The sequence below is a fragment of the Pelodiscus sinensis genome, chromosome 3 (genome assembly GCF_049634645.1).
Source record: "Pelodiscus sinensis isolate JC-2024 chromosome 3, ASM4963464v1, whole genome shotgun sequence".
NCBI classification, from domain to species: domain Eukaryota; kingdom Metazoa; phylum Chordata; order Testudines; family Trionychidae; genus Pelodiscus; species Pelodiscus sinensis.
Genome location: NC_134713.1, coordinates 155,035,985 through 155,061,868, shown reverse-complemented (window position 1 = coordinate 155,061,868; position 25,884 = coordinate 155,035,985). Strand labels below are relative to the sequence as shown.

Below are 25,884 nucleotides of genomic sequence, written 5' to 3'. Positions count from 1 at the left end.
AGCTGGCCTTCGATAAACGTACAGTGAGGATGCATGTTTTGATTTTTTAACTACTGGGCCATCAGCATCAGAGTTTGAGACATTGTCCTGGCCAGTACAGCCAGAGGCAGACAAACTGTGAGGATTTGAACAAAACTGCTGAAGTTGTGAAACAATTTCTGCTTTCACAGTATTAGTTTTAGCATCATCAGAACTAATTTTTTCCAGCCACCAGAAGCAAAAATTAGGGTCTAACACAGCTGCCAGAAAGTACATGAAATGAGTGAAAGCCAATAGTGAGATTTCTGTGTCATCCAAAGGATTTGGTAATGGTATCAAACCAGCATTAATGCAAATGCCAATTAAACATTTTTCAATACTGCTTCTTAAAGCTGTAACCATGTTCCCCAAGTATGTTGGAATAAATTCCAAAAGGTGGTGGTATAGTTCAATTATTGATGGCACCACTGCTGAAATCGTAATATGCTGTTCACCTTGCACTTTATCTGTGGCATCCAGAAATGGCTGGAGTAGCAAAGCTAGTTCTCTTAGTTGGGAATAATCCCTCTGGCTGGGTTTTAAATTATACTGGTTTTGTTCTTCAAGCATTTGTTTCAGCTTTTCTTCATCCAGGGACACACAGGCATTTATTTGTCTGCAAGTACTGTTCTACCTGGTGGCATTTGTTTGGGGAATACTAGCTTGAAGACCAAACCTTCTTTCAAAGGCTTCCTTGACTAGGGTACTTGTGTGAAGAAGGCTGCAGATTTTTGACACTTTTGCCTGGGCACCATATAACTTCGCCTCCTTGAGACCATCCCCGACAGTGAGTTGCAGAGTATGAGCAAAGCAACTTAGGGTATGTCTACACTACAGAGTTAGTTCGAACTAATTCGAACTAACGCGTCTAGAACTAAAAACTAGTTCGAATTAGCGTTTTGCTAATTCGAACTAGCATGTCCACATTGAGTGGACCCTGAACAGGGCTTAAGGATGGCCGGAAGCAGTGACGGCAGGGCATCAGAGGAGGACTTAGAGCGTGGAGATGCTGTCTCAGGCTAGCCGAGGGCTGTGCTTAAAGGGACCCGACCCCCACCCCGGACAGACAGTTCTCAGGGGTGCCCCGCTTGAAAACCAGTCATGGCTTGGAGTGCCCAGAGTGCCCACACTGGGCACATCACAGCACTCGGCCATCAGCCCGGCTGCACTTGCCGCAGGCTGCCATCTGAGGAGAGGGGACAATTGGGGGGCTGCAGGAGAGCTTCCACCCCCAGAAGCCCACAGAGCCACCCCAGTCCTCCCCATTGGGGGCTCGTACCCCATTCCTCCCTCACCCCCTTCCACTTACCCTTCCCTAGCCCCCCTTCCTGATGTACAAAATAAAGATAACGTTTCTTCCAACATTGACTCTGTCTTTATTGAACAAAACTGGGGGAGACTGGGAAAAGGAGGTGGGAGAGGGGAAGAGAAAGGCTGGGAGAGGGGAGGGCAACTAAAATGATCTGGGGTTGGAAACAGGTCCCATATGAAGAGAGGCTACAGAGACTGGGACTGTTCAGCTTAGAAAAGAGGAGATGGAGCGGGGATAGGAGAGAGGTCTCTAAAAGCAGGGGTTGGGTGGAGAGGGTGCATTCAGAAAAGTTCTTCATGAGTTCCCATAAAGAAGGACTAGAGGACACCAAAGGAAAGGAACGGGTAGCAGGCTTCAAACTAGTAAGAGAAAGTTGTTCTTCAGAAAGCAAATAGTTAACCTGTGGAACTCCTTGCTGCAGGAGGCTGTGAAGGCTACAACTAGAACAGAGTTTAAAGAGAAGTGAGATAAAGTGATGGAGGTTGGGTCCTTTGAGTGGTATTAGCCAGAGAGTAGGAGTGATGTCCCTGCCCAAAGTTTGTGGAAGACTGGAGAGGGATGGCACAAGACAAATGGCTTGGTCACTGTCTTCGGTCCACCCCCTCCAGGGTCCCTAGGGTTGGCCGCTCTCGGCGGACAGGCTACTGGGCTAGATGGACCTTTGGTCTGACCCAGTACGGCCATTGTAAGCTCAGGGCTCAGGGTTGGGGGTCTCAGTGGACCCCCTTGATTTTCATGCACACCTGCTCCTGGGTGGCCAGGCTGGCAGCTCTCCTGCGCTAGACAGCCACTTTCCTGTGTCTAGTGCGGAGATCGTGGACAAGGTCCACGATGTCTGCACTAGCCCAGGAAGGTGCCCGCCTCTTGCGGTCCAGGGCAAGCTCCCGGGAGCCACCAGCCTGGTCCCGGGAAGAGGGGGTGGGCTGTGGGACATCGATTGGGTGGATCTGTGCCGTGCCAGGTGCAGGGTCTGCTGGCTGGGTGCTGGCAGCCTTGCACCTGGCACGGGCACTGTAGCCAGCCCGTGCCCCTTTAAGGGATCCGGGGCCGGGAGGGGGGCATAGAGGTTCCCTGGTGTTGGCCAGAGTGGCCACCAGGCAAAGCTGGGGAGGGCTAGCCTCCCACTAGTTCAAATTAAGGGGCTACACAGCCCTTAATTCGAACTAGTAAGTTCGAACTAGGCTTAATCCTCGTAAAATGAGGTTTTCCTAGTTCGAACTAAGCACTCCGCTAGTTCGATTTAAATTCGAACTAGCGGAGCGCTAGTGTAGCGCCTATGAAAGTTAGTTCGAACTAACGTCTGTTTGTTCGAACTAACTTTGTAGTGTAGACATACCCTTAGTCTCTTAATTGGAGATCTGCTTGAGTTTACATGATGGATGACTGATGTAATGACTTCTGGGTTTAAGTCTTCCTATAAATCTTCATTTTCCAAAGTGTCATCTTGCATATCACTTTGCTGCTCTGATTCATGGTTGTTAAATGCTATGGTGAATGCTTTACACATGTTCGCAGCATTGTCTGTTATAACATATCTAATTTTATCCTTGATTTTATAAGAATCACATATGTTCTCTAACCCTTCTGCAATGTTCTCACCAGTATGCTGGCCAAGGAACCTTTTACACGATGACAGTTTTGACATGAGTTCATACCTTATTATCATGTGGGCTGTTACTCCCAAAAAGCATCTCATTCTTCTATCTGACCAGATGTCGAGCGTCAATGCAATTGTGTCCACCTCAGTAAGAAGTGCCAACACATCAGCTTTCACATTATGGTACAAATTGTCCAGTTCTGTCATAACGGGTGACCGACTTATTTCTCGTGACTGGGGATCCAACACTTGACAAAATTGCCTGAACTGCGGTTTTTCTGCTATTGAAAGTGGTAGTGAGCAACCAATTATCAGTTCTCTAACCAAAGAACTGACTATTCTCCTTTGTTTGGGATGATTTATTCCATAAACACCTTGATCATCATGCTTTATAATGAAATCAGATATTTTACACTGTGAGGCAGGATCGACCGTGGTTTGTCGCAGATAGTTTTCGTACTCACTGTGCTTTCCCGGATGGGTTTTTATAAGGCGCAAAACATTGGAAGTTGTTGCAATGCCATCAGTGATTACAACCCCACAGAATTTGCACTTAGCTGATTGTGTTTTCTCTGTTTTTTTGGACAAAACAATAAATTCAAAGTTTGACATTTTGAGTTTTCTTGCTTGTTCTTCACAGATGGATATTAACTTTTTGATTATTTTAATATTTGTATTTTCTTTTCTTTTTGTTCACTTTGAAATTTCAAAAATGGCATATTAATGCAAAATTTCATAGACATGCACGTACAATCAATGAGATTTTTGCAAATCCTAAGCCAATAGACTATTTTTGAATTATTGTTGTCGTATCTCTCTGTTAAAACTGGAAATTGCGCCTACATGCGTTCAAAACAACAACAAAAAATGGAACACATTCACCATATATTGCATCGTTTCGAGAGAAAAGTAACCCACAAACAATGTAGCATATTGTTGACAAGTAAATACAATATTTTTATCAATTTCTTTTTTACAAATCTGAAATCTTGCATCTTCATGCATATAATAATTGTTTACTTGACTGAAGTACTTAGGGTTGCCAGGTGTCCGGTATTCTACAGAACAGTCCGGTATTTCCTGATTTTTCCGGCTGCGCACCGGATGGAAGCCTGGCATGGGCGGGGGGAGCAGCTGGGAGGTGGGGCCGCGATCACTGCTCAGGGAGTGTCAGAACAGCAGCATTTTCAGACAATTTTTTCACCAAGTCAGTTTAACAAAATTAGCAAGTCTCAAGTCAAGTCTCAAGTCACAAACAATGAACCCAAGTCGAGTCTCAAGTTGAGTCACCTAGGCGACTTAAGTCGGACTTGAGTTCAAGTCGTGGGACTCAAGTCAACAACTGCAGAGGCATGTCATGTATTGGACAGGACCAGAGACAGAACGACTCGTAAGACTTCACAAGTGAGGGCTGTAGTGACAGAGGTGTAATTTCCCATTATGACTCATTGGATGTGTCCCCCTAGGAAAAAACATAATCCATTTTATTGCTTTACTCAGATACCCTCAGGCAAGGCAGCAGTACCTGATGCTTGATATTGTTAAATGCTTCAGAGAGGTCCAGAAGATGAGAATGAATGTCTGCTGAATCTGCTGGCAGCAGGAAATCATCCTGAAAGTAGTTTCAGTTCCATGTCCTGGCCTGAATACAGATTGTTCTGGGTCTGCAATATTAACCTCAAATAGATGCGGTTCAGATTAGCCTTTGGATAGCTTCTCCATGAGCTTGTTTCAGTCACCCTCTCTGTATACAGCTGCTGCTGCTACTCCCCTTCGCCAACTGCTTTTTCCATACAGTTTCTGCATCGACCAGCGTCCTTCTGCACCCATATGGAATGACAGGTGTTTCCATCTTGTGCAAATTGTGACCGCTTTGTGAATGGCATAATACGGCTATTCAAATCCATTTCCATGATGCTTCAAGCTCTTTTCTGATTTAATTTCTTAACTTGTTTTCTGATATATGCAGCTTTGTTGCACCAGTCTTGGTCCCAGGTTATTTGAGAAACCAGGTGGGTGAGATAATATCTCTTATTGGACTAACTTCTGTTGATGAGAGAGATGAGGTTTTTGAGCTTACCCTGAGCTTTTGTTCAGATGTGGGACATGTACTCACAGTGTTACAAGCTAAAGCCAAGGGTGAAAGAGTTTGTTTAGCCTAAGTAGATAACATATTTCAAGGGACTATTCAAGGTGAAGTGGCCCATTAATACTCTCTAGTCATCTGAGGGGGAAAAATGGGTAAGGGAAAAAGGCAGCTGGGAGGGAAGGGGGATTAGTGAGTTACAGGTTCTGATAATAAACATAAACCCAGTGTCTCTGTTCAGTCCATGCTTTTTGGTGTCTAGCAAAATTATGAATTTAACATCTCCAGGCTTGTCTTTTGAAGGCATTTTGCAGATTTACTTTGAAATGAAGACGGAGGAGTCAGATATGGAGCGATCACTTTGCACAGTGTTCATCTGCAGATATGTTTGTCTTAACATTTATCTGAGTGAGTGCCTGCTTTCACCCACAGTGTTGTTATAACTGGGCCATTTAATGAACTGGATAAGGCATGCCACATTTTGTGATAGGCATGTGTAGGACCTATGAATCTTGAAAGATCTTTTATGGGCTGTGTTGATGATCATACCAGTGGAGATAGGACTACAGATGTGTCTATTGTTTTGCCATTGTTTGGTGCCACTTTGAGTTGATGTATCATGGTCTATGAGTAGCTTGTTTCTGATTATAATCTTGGAGAGGTTGGGAATCTGTTTGAAAGCCATAAGAGGGGGTTTCAGGAAAGATTTCTTTCAGGATGTGGTCCCCATCGAGTATTGGTTGTAGTTATTTAATGGTATCCTATGTCAGGTTCCAGTGTGGAGTGTTAGGTGACAACCAGGGGTGTACCGTCGAAGGGGCTTTTATTTCTGTACTGAAGCAGGTTTTGTTGGGGTTTTGGGTGCCCTGTTCCATGATGTGAACTTCTCTGCTGGAGTGCCCTGTTCTATGCAGGTGTGTTAGACTAGAATATAGATCTTTTCTCATAGGAGCATATTCTGGGATATCTGAGTGCCTGGCTGTAGATAATAGATTTCTTGGTGTGTTTGAAGCAGTTAATGGATTTGTGAAAGTAAGGGTAGTGATCCTTGGGTTTCTTGTATATAGTTGTCTGTAGGATTCTATTGCTGGAGCTGATTGTGTTGATTCACAAGTTTGGGAGCGTTCTAGAAGGGAGTTTAATGGATGATTGGTGGTTGAAGTTGTGGTGAAAAGCTGAGGGAGTTGAGTTGTGGTTACCCCATCTCAGATAGCATATAGCAGAAATGGAAAGCATCCAGAAACAGCAATGAAAATTATTTAGAGCCCTGGAGAGACTTTGATGTAGGGAAAGATTACAAAGATTAGGAACTATTTAATTTAAAGAAGAGACTAGTACGAGGGGACATGCTTTCAAGAATGTCTTGTTTGTAATCATATTTCTCTTTCATAATAGAAAGACAATGCAACATCCAATGAAATTAAAAAGCAACAAATATGAAACTGATAAAAAGGAAACACTCTTTAATACAGTGCATAGTTAATCAGTGAAGCTCATTGCCACAAGATATTACCAAAGCAGATAGCTTAATAGGATTCAGAATTATTTTATATTTATATGAATAATAAGAACATCTACGGTTACATTAGGTTAAAAATGTGCCTTCCATCTGTGAGACAAAAGCCAAACATTAACTGCTGGATTTTAAGAAGAAATTTCTCCTGTTGTGAGATTAGACCATAAATATCTGTTACCGAGAAAATTCTTGAACCTCCCTTGGAAGAGTTTGGCTCTGGCTTCTGTCAGCCACAGGATGCTGGAGTAGGGAGGATATTGGTCAGGTTTGGAATTTTTTCTTTCTTTAATCCTTTTTAGGGGAGAACATATGCCAAGGGGTAGATACTTGGCTTGTGGAAATTGATCCACTAATTTCAGTGACGCTCTGATAATTTACACCAGCTGAAGACCTGGCTCAAGTCTTTGAAAGCTCTTTGTTGGGAGGGAATATTTCACTTTTTATGTTGTGTGGATGGTATATTAAGTCACTCCCAGAGGTTTCAGCTTTGGCCATTTTAAAGTCTGAACTTGAGAGGCCAAATTCTGCCATAGTATGTTCTCATATAAGTCCCAATAAAGTCCACCGGAGCTCTTTGCTTGGATCTGAAGTCAGCAATTAGTTTAAAACATGTCTCTCCCATGTTCTTTTATTGCTTGTCAGAATATTTGAGTTCTGTGTGATTATGTTATGTGGCCTTAATGTTTTGAGGACATATGTAGAGAGACATTTATTATGTTTTTGTATACTGACTTAAATTTGGTATTGCATAATGCTATTTGCTATGTTCTTGCAGTTCAGTGCCTTGAGGCCCTTATTAAATTACAGTTAATATTACTGTTCCTGGAGTTATTGCAAACTGAAAGGGCTTAGGGTGGATGGGTAATAAAAGTGTAACTTGAAATCCTTAAGTATTAAATCCAGATGGGGAGAATATTTTATTCATCAACTTATATAATGCCTATAATTCAACTGTATGTAGGTGCTTTCTATAAAACACGAAAAAGTATTTTCTAGTGGCATAAAATAGTGATTCAATAATTCAGCCTTCACAAATAACTCTCCTACAATAACATCTAGCTCCTAAAGTAAATGAGGGCCCGATTTTTTTCCCCAGCCCGGCCCCTTGCTTTGTGTCCATAGTACAGTTGATTGTGGGTACAGTATATTTCACAAAAATGTTTGTCTATCTAGTGTGCAGATACAATCCTGGAGTTAGACATTTGAGTGACAAAAAGGGAGTTCATATGTAAAAACTTAAATTCTGAAATGTTCCATTTAAAAGTCTCTTAACCGGGACTCTCTGATCTGGCAACATCCCTGATCCAGCAGGACCTCAGACGTCCCAGGACCAGAGAGTCAGTGGAGGGCTGGTGGCTGGGCACCCTGCAGCAGGGCTAGAGCCCAATAGCAGAGCTGCCCTGTGGCAGGGAAATAGGAGCCCCGCAGCTGGGCTGCAACCCAGTGGCAACACTGCAAAGGGTAGGCGTAGGGGACAGGAGGCAGCGGGGCTGGAGCCTGGCAACAAAACTGCTAAGCAAGACCAAGAGGCAGCAGGGCCGCCCGGCAGCATGACCAGAAGTCCACCAGTGCCACTACTACCAAGCGGTGCAGCTGCCTGGTGGGACTAGAAGGCAGCACGGCTGCCCATAGAGCCGGGATCCTGACCACAGAGTAGTCTGGCAGCGGGGCCAGGAACCCGGCAGTGGGGCTACGCATGCTGCCACAGTGGGGCAGGAGCTCTGTGTAAAGAAGGGGTTGGCGGCAGGGGAAAGCCAGCTGGGAGACTGGCACTGAGGCCATGGCTGGGGGGCGGGGAGAAGGTTAAGGAGAGTAATTTTTCTTCTTCCTCCTTGTAACACCCTTTTAAAAGCTGTTGTTGTGTGTGTCCCCCCCCCAGTCTTCTGTTTTACAGATTAAAGAAACCTAATTCTTTCCACCTGCCCTCATAGATCATGTTTGCTCATCCTTTAATCATTTTTGTTGCTCTTCTCCGGACCTTTTCCAATTTGTCCTCATATATGATGCCCAGAACTGGACACAATACTCCAGATGAGTCTAATCACCGCATAGTAGAGTAAACATGACTATTTGATTCCTGAAATTTTCATTGTGCCCTGAAGAAACCAGGTACTCTGCTGCAGTGGTGCTGAAACAGTTTTTGCTGTGGGGGTGCTGAACTGCACTTCTCCTTACCCTTGTCCATGCCCCTCACTCCCCCTAGAGCTCTTCATGAGGACTCAGGCCTGGTGGCCGGGAAAGATCCTACATGTGAAAGGTGGTGAAGCCTTCAGATGTGGATCTGGCAGCCAGCTGGGATCTGAGGCTAAGTGGGGGGTATGGCTGGCAGCTAAGAAAGACCTGGAGCTGGCAGTGGTGCTCCCAGGGTCGGCAGGGTCTGGCATGTTCAAAACGCAGGGATTCTGCAGCACTCCTACATCCCACACCTATGTTTTGCTGCATGGTTCAAGTGACATTTCATTGTTCTGGATTTGCTTTGATTAAACTTATTTTATACTACCTGTTGAACCTCTCTTGTCTGGCACCCTTGGAACATGACCAATGCTGAACCAGAAAATTTTTGGAATCACAGGAGGTCAGTATTGTCTAGCAGCATTACCAACACTTCCATGGCTTACTGGGCTCTTAGAATACATTTAGGGGTAAATTAGAGCTAAGTAACAGCACAGAACACTGAGAGCCAGGACTGGTGGTTGTAAACATCCTTTATGGGACCATAGGAAACTGCCACAACCATGATAAGTGAACATCTGGCTAACTAAAATCATGTCAAACCAGAGAGGTTCAACCTGTATTGGTCTAAAAGAAATATTATACTAAACAACTCATGCTTCATTTCTGCTTCTATCTTCATACATTTCATAAGGGATACATATGTAGAGCAAAAATGCTTATATTGATGAATGGTAATAGTAATTTTTTTAATGCCGATGAAAAATATGATAAATACAATAGCAATATTGAAATGGATATTAAATATTATTTAAAAACACAGAAGAAGTAATATTCTGATTTTTCTTTATGTTGCATACCTAAGGATGGATTTCCAATATACGAATTTAGGAAATTCCCTGTTAAGCTCATGACAGTTTTGTGTATAAATCCCTACCCAGACATAAAAGATGAATATATGCTCCTTTGACAACTAAGCTGAGTTTTTATTACAGAAATATAGTAGTGTTATATGAGCTAAATGCTGTCGGAAGAACCACTGATTCACTTTCTAAATTTTGTCTTTCATTTAATTCAGTGGCAACCAATCTTTTTTCACCCAAGATCAGTTTTTAAATGTTAGGACAACCCAGGATCTACCTCACCCCTTCCCTGAGGCTCTACCCACTCCATTTCCTCCTCTGTCCATCACTTGCTGTCCCCCACGCTTGCTCAATTTCACTAATCTGGGACAGAGTGTGGGCTCTGAGCTGAGACCCAGGGATTTGGGAACAGGAAGGGGTGAGAGATGCAAGTTCTGGGAGGGAATTTGGGTGCAGGAGGAGACTCCAGACTGAGGCAGAGTGTTGGGGTGCAGTTGGGAGTGTGGGGTGCTGAGCAAGCACCCAGGCCAAGGAGAAAACCCCTGAATGCTTGTGGGAAGCAGGGTTTTGCATTTTCCCCCTCAGTGACCCCCTAGAAGGCAGGACAGCTGCTTCCCAGGCTGGAGGCCCAAGGGAAAGGCCTGTGTGCATGGCGTGCCACGCCACAGGGTTTGGTGGAGGAGTTTGCTTGACCACGACCCCCGCCCCAGAACTCCCTGCTGAGTGCACAGAGGCAGTCCGTGCAAGCAGCCTCCCCTCTCCTTCTGACGCTGAGGGGCCGTACTCAGAGAAATACCTTCCTGCTGGCCAGATCCACCACTGGACCAACTCTTTCTCATCAGATCCCAATTTAGCCCCCTCTTTCCCCAAGCAGCACCAGCAGTCTTCCAGAACAAGATCACTGGGTAGCCAGGAGGGGAGGAGGGAGTAGCCTATGTGACAGCAGGAAGAGGCAGCAAATTGATGATGGAAACAGGAAGGAGTGCGAGGAAGCAGCAGCAAATGGATGAAAGGGCAGGGACAGAGACAGAAAGAAGGATGAAAATTAGAAGGGTCCCAAGAGAAGGGAGAAGAGGAGAGTAGTAAAAACAGAGAGCTGGGGAGGATTCCCACGCCCCCCTGCTTCTGCAGCTGGCAAGCCTGCAAGGATTGGGGGGCTGTGGGAAGTCCCCTCCCCCCCATGTAGACTCTTCTGGTTGGTTGTGGAAAGGAAGCAGCCTGGTCGTTGGGCATTGTGGAACATTCTGTCCTGCAGTCACAGCTGATGGGTAGTTTTATACTGACTTGTTTTCTGGATTAGCAGCAAACCCAGCCCACACCCTTCTCAACATTTCCCTGGCCTTTTAAGCACCTTTCAAAATTGAGACAACAACCCCCTCTGAGAAGGTATCCAGCAAATCAGCCTGAGGCTGCAGCGGCATGCAGCCTGTATTTGGAGTTCAGCTGTGGCTTTTGGAAAACAAAGGGAAAACAGTATCTCAACTCTGCGTCACAGCGCAGGTACTGTGTGGTTGCTCTTTCACAGGCAAAGTTTAAGTGAGTGGGATTGCAACATGGCATATGGAGTTACAGTGCCCTATGCCATGACACAGTGTGCAGAGTGAAGATCTGGGTCTAATCCCATGGACAGAAAGGAGCTTCCACTGTGGAGTATGATAGAGGTCTATAAAATGATGGTGATTAAATTAGCTTTTATCACTGGAGAGAGATCTTGGAGATATTGTGGATGTTTTCAGAGAACTATCCACTCAATGTGCAGCAGCAGTCAAAAAAGCAAACAATGTTAGGAATAATTTAAAAGGGGATAGAATAAAACAAAGACTTATTGCCTCCATATAAATCCATGGTACACCCACATCTTGAATACTGCATGCAGATGTGATTGCCTCATTTCAAAGGTATATCTTGGCATTGGAAAAAGTTCAGAAAAGGGCAACAAAAATGATTAGGAGTTTGGAATAGGTGCCATATGAGGAGATATTGATAAAACAGGGACTTTTCAGCTTAGAACAGAGGAGACTAAGGGGGGATATGATAGAGGTCTATAAAATCATGAGTAGTGTGGGGAAAGTAAATAAGGAAAAGTTATTTACGTGCTCCTACAACACAAGAACTAGGGGTCATCAAATTAAATTAATAGCAACACAGACTGCTCCTTGGGTAGAGCTGGCTCCCATGTTAGGAAGGCAGGATAAGGGACATGCTGAAGGTAGGGAGATGGGTGGGTTGAGAAGTGGTTTAGGGGATTAGCTATTTGCCTGGGGAGTACAGGGTGGTGGGCCTGAGTCTCCTCTCCCACCCACCCCCCTCCAAGCAGCTGGACAGCCAACACTGGCTGCCTCAGAAGTGAAGCCAGTTCTGGCATTAGGAAGACAGGATGATGGAATGTAGGGAGGTGGGGTGAGTCCTGAAGTGGCTGAGGTGATTGGGCATTTTCCTAGGGAGCACAGGGTGGTGGTGGGTTCGAGTTTGAGAGTAGCCAGTCAGCCACCTTAAGGATGGAGCCAGCTCCGGCATTAGGAAGGCAGGGTAAGGGTCACGCTGAAGGGAGGTAGTTGGGGTGGGTCCTGGAGTGGCTTAGGGAATAGGGCATTCGCCTGGGGAGCGCAGGGGGATGGCATGAGCAGCCAGATAGCCAGGGATGGAGCGGGTAGGGGTTAGGGCATTTGCCTAAGGAGCCCAAGGTGATGGGTTCAAGTCCTTCTGCTCCCCTGGGAGCAGCTGAACCACCAACACAGGCTGCCCCAGAAATGGAGCCAGCTCCCACACAGGGAGGGCAGGATATAGTGGCTTAGGAGATAGGGCATTTGCCTGGGAAGCACAAGTCCTGCTTCCCCCATCCACCCACCGTGGGAGCAGCTAGATAGCCAGCACAGGCTGCTCCAGGGATGGAGCCCGCTTCTGCATTAGGAGCAGGATAAGGGACACACAAGTTTGAACAGAGCACAGAGAATTCCCACCTTGGGCAAAAGGAATATAAGGGGAGGGGTGAACCCAACAACAGTGACAATCTCCAGACATCAGGATGCCTCCTTCCCCACTTACCATCTAAGATGCCTGCTGGAAACATCCAAGACTAAACAGGGGGAAGGATCGGGCCCAAACTGGGAAGCTGGCTAGTTTGTGTCATCTGCATCCCCATGCCACCATCGCTGCCTGCCTCCATCCTCAGCCTCTCCCTGTGGCTAGCCTCGGCACCATCCCCTCCAGACATGGGCTTGTTCCTTGGGCTCCATGCTTTGAAATGCACAAGAGCCCCCGCTGGGGATTCTTGTACATTTCAAAACAGGCACACTGTGTGCAGCCTGGAGTCAGCAGGACTACGCATTCCTCCTTTGGAATGTACAAGAGCCCCTTCTGAAGTGCCTATCAACTAGTTGAGTAGTGGATGGAAATTCCATTAACTACTCCACTAGACAATTAACTGCAATTTAACATCCTTAGTACTGAGCCCTTGTAGTGGAGCCCTCCCAGAGCTGAACTGGTTCAGAGTTTGTTACTGTGCAGGGGTGTGATAAACCCAACTCTATGCTTTGGCTGGGGGAGACCAGTGCTTCTGGCTCAGCAGGACAGGATGGTGGGGAGCCCGAGAGAGCAAGAAGGTTGGCATCAGTGGCATGAATAGCACACCTGAGGACAACCCCAAGGGGACCTCTGTGATGTCACGTACTTTCTCATATGCTTCTGCCATCTCCTCCTATGCAGGAGCTGACATACTGCCAGTGTATCCTTTCACCCTTCTCATCGGCTCAGTTTAATCACTGAGCTGCATATCAGGCAAGGCAACTTATAGCTGACTCTTTTTGTGCACTGTGGGCTTTTTGCCCATGTTTTATTTTCTATTGCTCTCTAAACCTGCATGTCTGTGTTCCTGTCAGAATGGAGCAGCTGTCCTTAGAATTACCAGAGAGTTGTCAGCACAGTTTGACACAGATTTGTCCCAGAGCTTAGAAAATACGTCTCTCATGAGTGAGGATTTTAAGGCTGATCTGCCCCTTAGGCTCAGAAATGCTTCTGAGAGGCTGCTCTCTAGTGTTGCTGTCCTCAGCAGAGGGTGCTGCAGAGTGGCAGGGGAGGGGGTAACTATGCCCTGTGGGGGGATTTGAGAGTGTCCACTGAGCACTGATTTTCCTGCTGCTGCTTTGCAGATGGGCCTCAACAAATAGTTTCTGTTGTAGAACATTGGAGGCAGCTTAAAGGAAAATCATAACCCCCGATACCAGTACCATCCCTTGGCCTGATGGAAAGTTTGCTGCCAATCGTAGAATAGAGGGAGGAGTTAGGGGAAGAGAGAGGAGGATAGATGGCAAAGGGAGATTCAAGGAAGAACAACTGATTTGAGTAGAGAACTCAATAACTTCCAGTTTTTGGCCAATTCCTAACACATTCAAAAGTTGCAGCAGAGCCAAAGCAGCAGGATGTAAGCAGATGACCCTTTGCTTTATTCTCAGCTCTGCCATTAACCTGCTGTGTGACACAGGGCTAGCAGTCCTCTCAGTTTCTCCATCTCTCAGAATGGAAATGATAAATCTTACCTGACTTTGTAAGGAGTGCTCTGATTTCTCACAGAAAAGGGGTGCTAATAGAATTCCATAAGAATGGCCATTTTTCAGACCCATTGTCCATCTGAGTCTTTAACAATGCCTAGTGCCAGATGCTTAGGAAGGAATAAACAGAGCAGGACAATTATTGATTGATACATCCCTGGTTATCCAGTGCCAGCTTCTGGAAGTCAGAGGTTTAGGGGCCACCAGAACACTGGGTTGTGTCCCTGACCATCGTGGTGAATAGACATTGCTAGACCTATTCTCCATGAATTCATTATCACCTTTCTGTTTGCCACTTTTGAAACAAATTTATAATACTGCACATAATGAATATATCATTATTAATATATATCCAGTCATTTAAAGGATCAAACATTCTCTCAAGTCTTATTGCCTCACTTCTGTAATTCCTGTGTCTTTATTTTCTCTTGTGCGTGGGAGGTTTTGGTGCCTGTGGATTGCAGTGCACAGTGATTTCCTTATTTCTCTACTTCTGCTAGGGTTATGTGAAGGAAAATGTTGCTTTGTAATGTTCTTGGTTTTAAGATCAGTTTGTAGTTAAACGAACTATCAACCCCACCCCCCGAAGTGTTTGTTGGCTATTCTACTTTTCCTGCATTGCAATTGAAACACCTGCCTTTCTTTCAGTGGCCTAATATGCTGTTCTAGATAAGGTTGAATAGTGTGAGAAGCAGGAGCACCCAACAATCTTGTGAGCTGGGATGCACTCTGAAACAATAGCAATCAAGATTGGGAATCACATTTTAAGCCAGGCCGAGTTTCACAGAGCTGCTGATGCCTTGAGGAAACCTAAGTAATAGTGATTTAAAGAATTAGAGAGGGGCTGTGTTTTAGCAGGGATTTCACTAATAAAATTACAGTTTTATAATTAATTTAACTTCTTCCAACAGAAGATGTTAATCTAAGTAGATCCTTCTTTTTCTGTAGTGGTGAGCAGATGCTTCAATTAACATCACTGATTATGAAAAAGCATAGGTAGCCAGAGGCACAGAACTCTGTGTGGTTAAAGCAGAGCTACTTAGGGTAATGATTATTAAAGGGACATAAATGCTTTTTTTTCCTTTGCAGGAGACAAATGAGCCCTCAGCATGTTTGCATTTCTGGCCTCTTACTATGTTTTGACTTCAGATAAAATGTTGAAGCTGCAGCATATACAGATTACTTTTGAAAAATGTGAGCTGGGGATCCAGTCCCACTGTAAGCCACAAAGTCTCTGCTTCCTGCCACTGTAGAAAAATAGAGAAAGGACATGTCAATTCAGTAATCCCCAAAACAAACATATTGTCTTAAAGGAAGCCCACACTCCAATATAATGTTACAACCAAAGTTCTTTTACTCCAGTGAAGATATGTGCTACATTTATTTTTATCAAGGAATAATCTGCTGTTTTTACAGCTCTCACAAGTCTGCATTAGGAAGCAATTGCCCAGGAATGGAGATACCCATGTTAAGGAATGTTAGGGATGGCAATGTGAAAACCTTTAAAATATGGAGCAAATCCTAACCTGAGGTGTTCTAACACTCTCTGGCCAAGGAATTTGCAAAAGATGAGCAGTTTTGTGGGTAGCTAAAAATCTGGTTCAGAATGGGACTATGTTTAAAAACCACCAGACTACTGTGAAATAACTGGCCTCTAATTTTCAAGCTTTTCATCGTGAACAAGATGAATCATATTATAACGGGCAGTTTAAAATGGAGAATTTCAGTAATACAATAATTTCATATGGATTATAATTGTTCATTATCTACCTAAAACAGAACCCTGCTTCTTTTAGTCTTCTGATTGATTTTTCATCATATTTTTACACTGATAATACCAAAGTAATTTAGGTAGCATGAACCTGAATAAAATACCCTGGGTCTTAGTGTTCAAACGCTCTCTTGTTCCTATCCCTGCACTCACTCTTAAGGGGACATGCTGTTTTAATTTATTTATTTATTTATTTATTTATTTATTTGCTTAATAAGTCTTGGAGTCCTTTTTTTTCCCCCTAAGAACTTTGGTCTCTCCCTCCTCCCTTTTTTCCTTCAACAGAATTTTTTCCCGGTGTTTTTTTGAGGGAAGATGGGGGGTGTTCGGTATTTTTGTTTCAACCATCTGGCAACCCTAGTCGTGGGTAGATAGAGAAATGTATGTTTAGTTGTGATCAGGGTATTTTTCTTTATTTCGCTGTTTGGTTAAAATTTCTGTGTGCAATCCATGTGCTTCCCTCCTCCCCCATTCACTATACCTAAGCTGTGCCAGAGAGACCATTTTTTCCTCTGTTTTAATCTGTTCTTTTCTCAGTTGCTCTGTAACACCTAGCAAGCAAGTATGCTTTATCGAGTATATCTTTTTCTTTTGTTAATAAAATCACCTTTTTTAAGGCAATGATTTCATTCTTGTGTCCTGGAAGGTAACATGTCTCTGTGTGTGCCTGCTTAGGCTAAGAGGTCAGCTACTAGAGACTGCAGTTTGTGTTATGTTTTCTCTTTCAAGCTCTCTTGTTGTAAAAGAGCTTGGGGGAGGGGGTACTCTGGAAGAAGTTCAAGTGATTCTTCCAGGGTTTTAAAAGAAGGAGTTGGACACTTGATGGCAGCAGCCTATCTCCCAGAGCCAGTGAATCTGTGACTGGGGAGTTTTTGTAAGCAGAGTCTTGTAGGCAAGGTATTTTGTAAGCAGAGTCTTGTAGGCAAGGCAGAGTGCCAGAGTGGGTGACAGCCCTGATGTGGTGGCAGAGCAGTGGGATCATTTTGAACCAGGAACACAGACCTCAGGAATGGATGGATCAGTGGCAAGAAGAAGCAGACCAATGGTGAGGCCTTGGGTGGAAGTGTGGGCTGGGGGCAGAATAAATGTTTAGAGTAAATTTACTATAATGAAATCAGCATATGAACCCAAGGTATAATTATACACATGATTAAGGACAGTTACTACTTTTAAAAAAGTAACAGAAATTTGTGAAAGCAGTTTGACATTGACAGACACGATTTACTAAAGCATCCATAATTCTCCAAGTAACCACTGCATAATGTACCATCCCACTATAAAATCACCCCTGGAGTTAATTCCAACATAAAAATCTAGGGGATGTTACAATTTTCAAATTCAGGTGGGATTTTCTGTTTGGGCCCCTGAGACTATAAATACTTGGTATATCTGATGTGGGGCGGGGTAGGGGAGTTACACCACTTCTTCCTGAGGCACCTTCATCACAAACAGATTAGCTTTCAGGGTTGCTCTAACATGCAACAGGTAATAATGACTCCCTAGGCGCCACGATGTAGAGGGGGGGGATGCCATAGAATGCAGTGCACTCGAATCACAGCACACTTTCCTTCTCTGTGCTGGTACTGGGAGGCAGGAAAAATGGCATTGAATTGACTTTGCAGTTTTAAACCAGTTTTCTATCTCCTTTTGTGTCTTTGAAGCAGCACAAAGGGGCCTGAATTGCAACTGGGATCTGGCTCAGTCTTTTCAAAAAGCAGAATTACATGTAACTTCCTTCTAAGTTAGATGGGGCCCATATCTGCTAAGGATATTTTGGGGGATTTTTTTGAGGAATTGTCCTTCACAGATGCTATGTATCATCACCTGCCAGTCTAGGGTTTTAAATCTACTCTTCCTGCCTGGGGACTGGAATTAAGGTTGTTTTTACCCTCTCTTGCCCTTCAATAGCTTGGTTCCATCTGCAGGAGGCTGACAAACCCATGAATATGAAATGATTCTTCTGGTCAGGGTCTCAAGGGAGACTAGGCGACCACCTTCTCCTTTATCATCTAAGATTGCTGCCAACCCTCTCATCCTTTGCTGAGAGAGACCATGATTGGCCTCAGTTGGAGGCTTTTGCTTCTATAGCTGGCAGCATAAGAAACTCTCTTTGAAACTCAGATAATGAGCTTAACCCTTCCCCAGAACCAAGACCTGTATGAGCTATATAACCCCACCAGCATAATGAATCTGTGGCTGCGTGATCATCACATTTGTTAGTGGTAGAAACATGTATATTTTATGCAGTAGGTCCCAAGGTATATGATGTCTGTACAATGTGCATAGGGGGAGGGGAGCCTGTCATGGAATTGTTTCACAGACCCATCACAGATGAGACTTGACCTCTTGTGAATTTTGAGCTCTTGTGAATTCATAGGGCAAGAGGCTGTGGTCTACTCCCCTTACGCTTCCCTAGTGATACAAAGGAAGTGGAGGGTGGCTGCTTTCCTTGGGCTGAGGTTCCCTGTGGCATAGGAGAACCCCAAAGGTGCAGATCTAGTAGAGCCAGCTCCTACACAATACCTCCTGCCACCCCTGGTGGGTGAGGTCTGTTGGGAGCAGGACAATAGCCATCCATCTGACAGCCATGGAGCCTGCATTCACTGGACTGTGGAGGCACTTGAGTCTTATCATACAGGAAATGACTGAGGGCCCTACAGCACTTTACTTTTAAAATCAAAGCATGAAATCTATAATTTGATGGTTTTCAGATTTTCCAGTGATCCCTCCCACTGGCTGATTGCCACCCTGCTGATCTTGTTGCAGAGCTATTTGCTTTTTCAATATACTGAACATGTTCAGTACAAACCTGTGTTATTTTTCAACCAAAAAACCAACGTTTTGTGTAAAAGACGCTGCTTATCTTGCAGTGAGCGTGATAAAGTGCAGATGGACACTCATTTTACAAATATGATTCTTGGCTATTTGTTTGTTGATTAATTAGTTCTCTCGAAGCAAATGTCTTAACATAGTCCCTCCTGGTGTTAACTCCTGCTTGTAGGTTACCAATATGTGAACTGACTCATAAGCCACATTCTTTGTTTGGATCTCATTTACCTAAAATAGAAAGTCACTTTTCCCTATGTGCCAATAGTCCCCAAAATGCCTGTCATGCCCCCAACCTGCTCAGCTCCTTGGGTTGCAGCTAGACTTCAAGCCCACCATGCTTTCCCTTCTCATTTTCTCCCCTTTCTCTTTTTCTGTTTCTCCCTCGTGATTTTATTGTGTCTTTCCCTTGGCTCTTCCAAATCACTCTGCTCCCCTCCCCACAGCCTCCACCTCCTCCAACTCCTGTGATGAACTTTGTTCCCTGCCCACATGTGGGTCCGGTCTTTATTGACTTTGATCAGGTACTGAGTGGCTGGGCTGACATCACTTCTACTCCAAGCACAACAGATGTGAGTTAGGGGCATGAGAAGAAGCAGAGTACCTCAGCACCTAGGATTTCCTTTTTGGGGATGGGGGGTGGGTTGCTCCCTAGAATGCCAATAGTGAAGAGCCTACTGACGGGCATTAATAGGCGGCTTAGGGGTTCCACTAAGTGACAGGGATTTCAGTGGGTGATTCTTTTTGTCACTGTTTTCCACTGGCTGTCACTGTTCGCTGGAGGCTGTCGACGTGGTGGATCCTAAGGGAAAAAAGGAAGACTGAAACTCTTTGAGTAATAAATTAACATAAGTGACATACATGTTTGTTGACATAGGATTTGATGACTTCCATGCTTGTGCTGATCCTGGAGTCCCTGAACATGGATACAAGACACCCAGCACAGGTGTTTTCTTTGAAAGTGCTGTAGTCCGTCTTCACTGTCAAGAAGGATACAGGCTCAAGGGTCCTTCAAAAAAAATCTGTGTGAGACATTTTAATGGCTCCTTGAGCTGGAAACCAAGTGACAAAGCTGTGTGCCTGCAAGAAGGTGAGTTTTGAACATTTCACAAACAGCAGTCATGATCACTTGTGTACAGACCATTATACTTCCCTGCAGTGTGCGCAAGTCTGTAAACACATTTCATAGGATTACATTCAATGTGTGTTAATTTTTGAGTTACCGGTAAATTTTTATCCAGATAACGTAACTAGCATGCACATGTGTTTGCTGTGTGGGCAGGAACAGGGGAAGCAAATGAATCTTAGCCATGAAAGTAATAATGTCCAATTACAAATAGATTTATCACTGTTTTTGTCAAAACACACAGAGAGAGAATAATGCCATTAATAACAGTAGCATTTATTACTGTTACTGTCCACTTAGTGCTCCTTTTTCTAATATGTTGCCATGAAAATATAATTCATTTCTAATGGTACCATAGATATAAGCTAATCAGAGGCATAAATCAATTATTATTTATTACATGTATATGCATAATTAGAGGATGAAATAGGCATGGCAAGCACAATATATGTTTACTTTAAGTATTTTAGAATTTCCTGTGGTGAAACCAACTTCATTTTTGTTATCTGTAAATATGTTCTGTTTAAAAATGTATATTTGGTTCTAAGAAATTGGGACACTGTTACTTTTTCTTCCAAGATGTTTGATAGAAGCAGGATTAGACTATCCAATTGCAAACATTAATTTTGGCTAAACATGTGTCCAAGTAGTACACTACGTATGATTCCTTTCACCAAGTATATTAAAACTATCTCTTCTTTCTACAATTGATTTTTTTGTTGTTGTTCAACAGAGATACTATAATCAAGAGACATAAAAAGTGTCAACAGGATTTAGTGTGAATGCTTTACCTCCTGTGAAACTTCATAAATAATATTTGGCTGGCAATGTTATCTCTTTATTATAATAAAAACTGTGGGGCAGATATTCAGCTGGTGGAGTCACACTGATTTACTCTAGCCAAGCAGCTTGCCCTGTGTATTGAGGAAGATTTTTTTTTCTTCTGCTGTTTGTTCTTTTTTCCCCCTAAGGTCTGGTCTACATTAGGACCTTAGTCCGAAATACCACACCCCCCAAGTTGAATTTGTAAACGATGTGTCCACACTTCCAAGCCCATTATTCCAGAATAATGGGCCATGGAATTCAAACTCTGCAGTCCTGTTTTTCATGAGGAATAACACTATTCCAAAACTTGTAAGTCCAAAATAACATTAGTGTGGACACCCTGGCACTGCTAATTCAAACTTATTGGCTTCCCGGAGGTATCCTTCAGCTCCCCAGAGTGTTTCCTGTGGCTCTGAGTCCTAGGTAGCGCGTCAACATTAATTGAGCCTGCCTCGGACTATATTCGATTCTTCCCTGTAGTGAGGACACGGAAGTTTGAGTTTATAAAATCGAGTGCCTAGAAGTTGAACTTAGTAAATTTGAAATAATCTCTTACTGTAGACATGGCCTAACAGTATACCTGTTGGCTGCGTCTACACTGGCATGATTTTCCAAAAATGCTTTTAACTGAAAAGTTTTCCATTAAAAGCATTTTCGGAAAAGCACATCTAGATTGGCAGGATGCTTTTCCGCAAAAGCACTTTTTGAGGAAAAGCATCCGTGGCCAATCTAGATGTGGTTTTCCGCAAAAAAGCCCCGATCGCCATTTTCGCGATTGGGGCTTTTTTGCATAAAACAGTACTGTGCTGTTTACACTGGCCCTCTTGCGCAAATGATTTGCGCAAGAGGGCTTTTGCCTGAACGGGAGCAGCACAATATTTCCGCAAGAACACTGACGATCTTACATGAGATCATCAGTGTTCTTGCGGAAATTCAAACGGCCAGTGTAAACAGCTGGCAAGTTTTTCCGCAAAATCAGATGATTTTGCAGAAAAACTTGCCAGTCTAGATGGCCAGTCTAAATGGGATCTGATTTTGCTCCCATTAAAGTCAGAGACAAATTGCCCATTGACTTCAATGAGAGCAGGGTTGAATTTTATTTGTTAAGACTCCCTTCACGTAAAAGAAGGTAAAATACCATTACCTAGATCTACAGATCTGACTCAAAAGAAACAACTGAAAACTATATGGACTGTAGAATCTTTTATTGCACAGGTCATAGCTATGTGAGCAAGATTTAGCCCAGCATCTACAGTAACAGCAAATATATCATGCAGGAAAAAAACCTTTTATATTTTTCCAGTTGTTCTGAATCACATGTTCTATGCATGAAATGTACGGAAGCCCATAATTTTGGATGATAAAATTGTATCCTGGTTTCATGTTATTTCGGAGCCATGATAACTGATCCTTTTGCAGTCACAGTCTGTTCATCTACAAGTTTGACATTGTTACCCTGGGCTTGAATAAAAACATCAATTGGTTGGTGCATTACCAAGCCAATTTCCCCTGCTTTTAACATCTGCATTTTCAAATCAAAAGCTATGATTGGGACACATCCAGCCCACTTAATTAACCTCATTAACAAGAGGTCATACAATTGTCCTGTATTTTGTTACAATTGACATGTACTTCTTTTGCTGATATATATATATCTAGGTTTCTGTTATTTCCATTTTAACTCATCTGATGAAGTGGGTTTTGCCCATGAAAAATCATGATTCTATATATTTTTATTAGTCTCTAAGGTGCCCCAAGACCACTTGTTTTTCAAGTTACAGACTAACACGACTACCCCTCTGAGTCTGTTCTCGGTACTTTTTCTTTTAGTAATTCTCATTAGTAGTATTGTTTTTGTTTTTTGTTTTTAATAGAATGACATGAGAGTTTTGTTCCATTCCATTGTCAATGCAGGAAATTACCATCTTCCCAGGACAATTCAATCCCCATTTGAAAGACACTTTTGTTGTGTGATGCTTTGCACATTTCATGCTGTGGCAGAAATAATCCTGTAGATGTGACACAGTAAAATAGCAGAGGTTTTTTATTTCACTGTTTTATCACCAGCAAAATAGTTACAAATAAAAACTCTGCCACAGTTTAACAGCGCAAATGTTCATATGCTTGCATATTCAGTTCACCTGGCATTAGCATACATGTTCTCTGGCCAAATGAGGATTAGTGAAACAATGCAAATGGAATGACAATGGAAACAATTATTTTTAAAACGAGCAATACAGCTAGGGGAAAAAAGACAGTATCTTGTAAAAATGTATTTCTTGTAAACATTGCTACGTGTTTGCTTGGGGATTTCTTCTGCATATCTCTGAAACAGTATATGTATTTCTTGTTGCAACCGTTACACTAAGCATTAATATGTTTTTATTATATTAATAAATAACAGTTTATTAGAATTCATGTATGAAATTATGCCCCTATAAGATAGCAAAAACTCCCATTAAGTTCATTGGAGTCAAGATTTCACCTCATGTGTGGGACAGAAATGTGATGGGCTGAGTTCCCAAAATCTCACTAGAGGAGATCATTAATTTGCAGCATTGGGTCATTAAATAGCATTGCCTGTCATGGCCTTAATGCAGCAAAACTGAATCAAAGAATCATAGAAGGTTAGGGTTGGAAGAGACTTCAGGAGATCACCTGGTCCAACTCCCCTGATTAGACTACTAATGTGATTAGAGTAAAGCATATGCTTAAGGCCATTATTTTTGGTCTGGGGCCCAAGAGCATAAGGCTCTTATTGAGGAAAACAGCTAAACCATATGCTTAAATACTTGACTGGTTAGGATGATTTCCTGAATATTAAATACTGTACTATAAAAGAACAGAATTTAGCAATTAAATTTTAGATGATATAGTTCATCCCCCTGCCAATGCATATTATAGCCTCTGATTCAGAATAACACCTAAGCACATGTAAAACTTTATTCAGTGGGATTTAAGCAGTTGTATATATGCTTTCCTGAATGGGGAACTTAGTCACTAGGCAAGTGAATTGTAGATTGATAGGCAATACAGTTGCATGGCACATTTGGAGTGTAATTGGGAGGAGTTCTAACACCTTTTGGGGTTCTCATGGCATCTGCATCACAGACATTTTCTTCTTTAATGATATGTGTAGAAATTTCAAGCAATTAGTGGTGAAGCAGGCTTTTTAATATTTTTAACATACATCATTATAGCACAGCAGAAGGTGAAATAATTTTTGTGTTAAAAGCACTACTTGACTGTTTAAGACAGATGTTGATTACTATATTTGCCACTGTGCCTTATATAAGTTTCAGGTACTGCCACCTGGACCATTAAAATAACTGTTTTTCTAATGTTCTTCGTATTAAAACTTTAGCATCAATAACTATTAACATATCACAGTTGGTTTTAAATTTAACCCTAAAAGTCTGACATTAATAGGACAAACTTAAAAAATAACAAATAGTCTTGCAGCTTTTTAGAGACTCTCAAAATTTGTAGATGGTTTAATGAGTTTTCATGGGCACAACCCGCTTCTTCAATGGGTTGTGCCGAAGAAAACTCATGATACCATCTACAAATTTTGTAAGTCTTTAAGGTGCTTCAAGACTATTCATTATTTTAAAAGTTTTTTCAGTTACAAACTAACACCGCTACCCCTCTGAAACATTAATAGGACAAGTTATATATGTAAAATTATTTCTTAACAATTTGTAAAAAAATCTGAAATTGATATTTGTTTTGCTGTTTAAAAAACTATGAAATGTAAATCTATATAAAAATTTCTTCATTTAAAGTGAATAAGTTTACCAGGAGATTTTCAGTCAATTGATTTGATTAAATAGACCTGCCATTTCCTATTATGGTGCAGATGATCTTAAGTGTCAGTGCAAGGACAAAATCATATGACCCAGCACGATGCTGTACTTGATAAATGCACTTGTCAAAAATCTATTTACTTAGTATTATCTTGTTTTGCTCTGCAGTGTGTGATGCATGTTCTTCCCTCAGTTCCAATGGGGTTATGTACATAAATCCTGAGGCATCAAGGTGAGAATTCTGTATTTACAGTTAAAGAATAAGTGCTATATTTTCTACATCTTAATCTTCTCCCACTGCAATATGTTGCTAATGAAACTACCAGACTACTAGGAACAAATGCTACCTACTTCCTTTCAGGCTGAGCGATGGTTACAGTCCACTTTGGGATGCTCTATTGTGTTGCAGACTGAACTCTCTCACTTCAACGCTCCCGTACTGTCGGTTTCCTTTGAGAGGCTTTCCATGCCTATCTGTCCCAGGGGGAGAGAGGATGGTATTGTGGTTAAAACAGGAAATATGAGTTCAGTTTCCATCCTTGACACAGACTTCCTGTCTCTGTGCCTCTGTTCCCTATCAATGAAGTAAAGATGACAATATGTTCTTCCTCACTGCAAGTCAGTCAGGTCTGGTATAGTCTCACTGTTAGTCATATTAAACACAGCTCTTTGAATGGTCCAAATGGAAGTACTGGAAACTTACATAAGGCACCATAACAATTAAAACAATGCATATATGTCTTAAACAGTCAAGTAGTGCTTATAACACAAGGATTATTTCACCTTCTGTTGGGTTATAATGATGTATGTTAAAATATTAAAGCCTACATCAGCACTAATTGCTCAAAATTTCTATGCCTCTCTCTCTCCCTGGCTGCAAAAGCAGCCAGAGAGAGGGTGATTGGCGAGTATAGTAAGCAGTGGCTGCAGTCCCCTACTTTCATTAAAGAATAAAATGTCTGTGTAAGCGGGGTCAGGGTAAACTCTATCCTGATATCTGGTGGTGAACTGTGGCAAGTGGTGCAAAAAGACTTCAGGGGCTGAGCGCAATTTGCATAGACACACCCACCCTGTCTAGTATGTGCTCACAGCAGCCCAAATGGTCACTTTGGCCACTGTGGGATCCCCCATCTCTCTGTTATTGAGGCAGGGGGGATAAAAGTGTTGTTACCCTGATTAGGTGAATCAAGGACAATGGAATGGTGGAACTGTTTATGACAGAGGGATTCGCCATAACCTAAGTAGCACTCGCTAGACAAGGGGCATGGGTTCCAAACCCAGTCAAATTGAGAGAGGTTGGGGACAGGTCTTTGTACCTGGTGGTGGAGCCCTGTCTGAGGCCCTGAACAATGCCGATTGCACCCCCTCCCCCTTCTCTCTCTCTCTCTCTCTCTCTCTCTCTCTCTCTCTTTCTCTCCC

At 42.9% G+C, this 25,884-nt stretch overlaps 1 protein-coding gene across 8 annotated transcripts in view; it reads left to right on the top strand.

Annotated features, from left to right (window-relative positions):
• The window catches only part of SUSD4 (sushi domain containing 4), a 124,429-nt gene that overhangs the window by 46,985 nt on the left and 51,560 nt on the right, over positions 1-25,884 (top strand). For 5 of the 8 annotated variants that reach the window (XM_075925257.1, XM_075925261.1, XM_075925256.1 and 2 more), the window contains exon 3: positions 19,586-19,798. The exons of 1 other annotated variant lie outside the window; for it this stretch is intronic. In XM_075925257.1, the coding sequence (XP_075781372.1) occupies positions 19,586-19,798 (213 nt within the window). 2 more of the 8 variants (XM_075925263.1, XM_075925262.1) reach the window with 2 other exon arrangements.